A 4,770-nucleotide genomic window follows, 5' to 3' on the forward strand; every position below is an offset into this window, starting at 1 on the left:
ACATAAGTGATGTTAACAAACAGCGACATAAAATATTTTTCACAAAATTAGCTCTCTCTCTCTCTCTCTCTCTCTCACTCTCTCTCTCTCTCTGTGTGTGTGTGTGTGTGTGTGTGTGTGTGTTCCAGTGTTCGAGGGTGAAGGTGTCCTAACACCTTAGCGCAATTTGAATCAATGAACTGGATCGCTGCTTTTAATTGCCTCCGCCAAGAGTTTTTTTTCTTTAATTATTCTTGTCTCTCTTTAAGTCTAACTGTTATCAAGATTTCGTAGAAACTGATGAACGTATATTTAAAAGCCTTTTGTTATCGTTTTCCATGTCCTCGGAAGCGTTTTATATAATATATATATATATATATATATATATATATATATATATATATATATATATATGTATATATATATATGTATATATATATACATATGTGTATATATATATAGGATATGTATATATATGTATATATATACATATGTATATATATATATATATATATATATATATATATATATATATTTATTTATTTATTTATTATATAGTATATATATATATATATATATATATATATATATATATATATATATATAAGATATATATATATATATTGTGCACCTCCATCCTCTCGAATAAACACTAATGACATGGGTTGTTAAAAAGCTAGTGTCTCAGTATCAGAAACATAATCCCCAAAGAAAATAAAGAATAACAGTAAGTAAAACAATTTGTTAAGCCCTTCAAAGTACCACAGTCATTGAGTATCGCATCAAATAAGCAGAGGATGTGCAAAGATAGAGGTCATTGTAATGGGTGTGTTCTGAAGAGAGTCCGTTGCCTTACCTGCTTTTTCTTGGCAAAGTTTAGGCACTTTGTGAGATATGGGGTGAAATCTGCGAAATCTCCAGAGTGAGGGATTTCAGCATGTAACCACATATATGGTAAGACCTCATGCCATGAAGTGATTTACATCGACAACAGCAAGAAAACTCATAGTTGTACAAGGAAATGTTGAGCCATATGGCGTGTAAAGGACCAGATCCAAAAAAGTCCATGAATCTAGCATCAGGTGTAACGAGGTTTGCATAGATTTAAAAGCATCCTTGACGCAGAAACAATACAAGGCTTATAGCAAGAAATGCATAGATTATCATAAGACGCGTCGCTGGACATTTGGATTTCAAAGCGAAAGTTAGGCTTAGAAGATGAAACAGTGTTGAACAGAGGACAGGTTAGAAGGAAGGCTGCCTATATTTAAATAATGGAAACCTGGACGACTTGTCTTACCGTCAGATAAAGACATTCCATGTGTTGACATGTCACGTCAACAGAGTACTGTCCAGCACTGGGATTCTTTGCCTCCCACGCAGCATTCATTTGCATATCAACCGAGTCAACAGTTTCTCAAAAAAGAACAGTGGGCGGGGAGTGAGTGAATCAATGTTGATATAGTTCAGAGAAGAGAAACAGAAAGTGGATAAAAGGCAGATTTTTGAACATTTTTCCTCGAAAGAAATGAAAAATAATGATCCATCAACGGGATCCACTGCGTTAAAAATCGCCTGGACAATTTTTATTTTAACAGATGTCCCGAGGTAGTGCTGTTGTGGGCGAAATTTTAGGAGAAATTGCTGTGGAGAGAAAAACACAGCGAGCGAGGGAGATGGAAAAAACAATGCAAGCTAGGAAGCTGGAAAAACACAGCAAGTGAGGGAACTGGAAAAACAATACAAGCTAGGAAGCTGGAAAAGCACAGAAAGTGAGGGAACTGGAAAAACAATGCAAGCTAGGAAGTTGGAAAAACAATGCAAGAGAGGGAGTGAGAAAAGCAATGCAACAGAGGAGTTGGAAAAATGTAGCAAGTGAGGGAAGAGGAAAAACATAGCAAGCAAGGGAGGTGGAAAAACAGCAAACGAGGGAGATGGAAAAACACAGCAAGCGAGGGAGTTGAAAAAAAAAAACACAGCTAGAGAGGGAATGAGAAAATAAATGCAAGCGAGGAGCTGGAAAAACGCAGCAAACAAGGGAGATGGAAAAACAGAGTAAACGAGGGAAATAGAAAAACACAGCAAGCAAGGGAGCTGGAAAAACACAGCAAAAAAGAGAGATGGAAAAACAATGCAGGCGAGGGAGCTGGAAAAACAATGCAAGCGAAGGAGCTGGAAAAAACACAACAAGCGAGGGAGATGGAAAAACACAACAAGCGAGGGAGATGGAAAAATACAGCAAGCGAAGGAGATGGAAAAACACAGCAAACGAAGGAGCTGGAAAAACACAACAAGCGAGGGAGATGGAAAAACAATGCTAGCAACGGAGATGGAAAAACACAACAAGTGAGGGAGATGGAAAAACAATGCAAGCGAGGGAACAGGAAAAACAAAGCAAGCGAGGGAGCTGGAAAAACACAGCAAGCGAAGGAGATGGAAAAACACACCAAGCGAAGGAGCTGGAAAAACAATGCAAGTGAGGGAGATGGAAAAACTCAGCAAGCGAAGGAACTGGAAAAACACAGCAAGAAAGGGAACTGGTAAAACACAGCAAGCGAGGGAACTGGTAAAACACAGCAAGCGAGGGAGATGGAAAAACAATCCAAGCGAGGGAGCTTTAAAAACAATACAAGCAAGAGAGATGGAAAAACAATGCAAGTGAGGGAGATGGAAAAACTCAGCAAGCGAAGGAACTGGAAAAACACAGCAAGAAAGGGAACTGGTAAAACACAGCAAGCGAGGGAACTGGTAAAACACAGCAAGCGAGGGAGATGGAAAAACAATCCAAGCGAGGGAGCTTTAAAAACAATACAAGCAAGGGAGATGGAAAAAACAATGCAAGCGAGGGAGCTTTAAAAACAATACAAGCAAGAGAGATGGAAAAACAATGCAAGTCAGGGAGCTGGAAAAACAATGCAAGCGAGGGAGCTGGAAATACAATGCAAGCGAGGGAGCTGGAAAAACAATGCAAGCAAGGGAGATGGAAAAACAATGCAAGCAAGGGAGATGGAAAAACAATGCAAGCAAGGGAGATGGAAAAACAATGCAAGCGAGGGAGCTGGAAATACAATGCAATCAAGGGAGATGGAAAAACAATGCAAGCAAGGGAGATGGAAAAACAATGCAAGCGAGGGAGCTGGAAAAACAATGCAATCAAGGGAGATGGAAAAACAATGCAAGCAAGGGAGATGGAAAAACAATGCAAGCGAGGGAGCTGGAAAAAACAATGCAGCAAGGGAGCTGGAAAAACAAAGCAAGTGAGGGAGATGGAATAACAATGGAAGCGAGAGAGCTGGAAAAACACAGCAAGTGAGTGAGATGGAAAAACAATACAAGGGAGAGAGCTGAAAAAACACAGCAAGCAAAGAAAATGGAAAAACACAGCAAGCAAGGGAGATGGAAAAACACAGCAAGCAAGGGAAGTGGAACAACACAGCAAGCGAGGGAGATGGAAAAACACAGCAAGCAAGGGAGATGGAAAAACACAGAAAGCAAGGGAGATGGAAAAACAATGCAAGCGAGGGAAGTGGAAAAACACAGCAAGCGAGGGAGATGGAAAAACAAATCAAGCGAGGGAGATGGAAAAATAATGCAAGCAAGGTAGATGGAAAAACACAGCAAGCAAGGGAGATGGAAAAACAATGCAAGCGAGGGAGATGGAAAAACAAAGCAAATGAGATGGAAAAACACAGCAAGCAAGGGAGATGGAAAAACACAGCAAGCAAAGGAGATGGAAAAACACTGCAAGCGAAGGAGATGGAAAAACATAGCAAGCAAGGGAGATGGAAAAACACAGCAAGCGAAGGAGATGGAAAAACACAGCAAGCGAAGGAGATGGAAAAACACAGCAAGCGAAGGAGATGGAAAAACACCGCAAGCAAGGAGATGGAAAAACACAGCAAGCAAGGGAGATGGAAAAAACACTGCAAGCAAGGGAGATGGAAAAACACTGCAAGCAAAGGAAATGGAAAAACACAGCAAGCAAGGGAGATGGAAAAACACAGCAAGCAAAGGAGCTGGAAAAACACAGCAAGCAAAGGAGATGGAAAAAAACACAATGACAAGAGAGGGAAGTGGAAAATCACAGCAAGCAAAAGGAGATGGAAAAAAACAATGCAAGCGACGGAAGTGGAAAAATACAGCAAGCAAAGGAGATGGAAAAACAATGCAAGCGAGGGAGATGGAAAAACACAACAAGCTAAGGAGCTGGAAAAACACAACAAGCGAAGGAGATGGAAAAACACAGCACGCGAAAGAGCTGGAAAAACACAACAAGCGAGGGAGATGGAAAAACAATGCTAGCAACGGAGATGGAAAAACACAACAAGTGAGGGAGATGGAAAAACAATGCAAGAGAGGGAACTGGAAAAACACAGCAAGCGAGGGAGATGTGAAAACAATGCAAGCGAGGGAACTGGAAAAACACAGCAAGCGAAGGAGATGGAAAAACACAGCAAGCGAAGGAGATGGAAAAACACAGCAAGCGAAGGAGCTGGAAAAACAATGCAAGCGAGGGAACTGGAAAAACACAGCAAGAGAGGGAACTGGAAAACACAGCAAGCGAGGGAACTGGTAAAACACAGCAAGCGAGGGAGATGGAAAAACAATCCAAGCAAGGGAGATGGAAAAAACAATGCAAGCAAGGGAGCTTTAAAAACAATGCAAGCAAGAGAGATGAAAAAACAATGCAAGTGAGGGAGCTGGAAAAACAATGCAGGCGAGGGAGCTGGAAATACAATGCAAGCGAGGGAGATGGAAAAACAATGCAAGCAAGGGAGATGGAAAAACATT

General features: G+C 40.7%; 1 protein-coding gene across 1 annotated transcript; it reads left to right on the plus strand.

Moving 5' to 3' along the window:
- Nucleotides 1-3,652: 3,652 nt before the first annotated feature.
- On the plus strand, nt 3,653-4,555 carry LOC135198308 (uncharacterized). Its single transcript, XM_064225879.1, has one exon. The coding sequence runs from the start codon at nt 3,653-3,655 to the stop codon at nt 4,553-4,555; it is 903 nt and encodes a 300-aa protein (XP_064081949.1).
- Nucleotides 4,556-4,770: the final 215 nt, after the last annotated feature.

The sequence above is a fragment of the Macrobrachium nipponense genome, chromosome 22 (genome assembly GCF_015104395.2).
Source record: "Macrobrachium nipponense isolate FS-2020 chromosome 22, ASM1510439v2, whole genome shotgun sequence".
Classification (NCBI taxonomy): Eukaryota; Metazoa; Arthropoda; class Malacostraca; order Decapoda; family Palaemonidae; genus Macrobrachium; species Macrobrachium nipponense.

Coding starts and splice junctions, on each gene's coding strand:
- LOC135198308 (XM_064225879.1), top strand. CDS start 3,653: ATGAGATGGAAAAACACAGCAAGCAAGGGAGATGGAAAAACACAGCAA.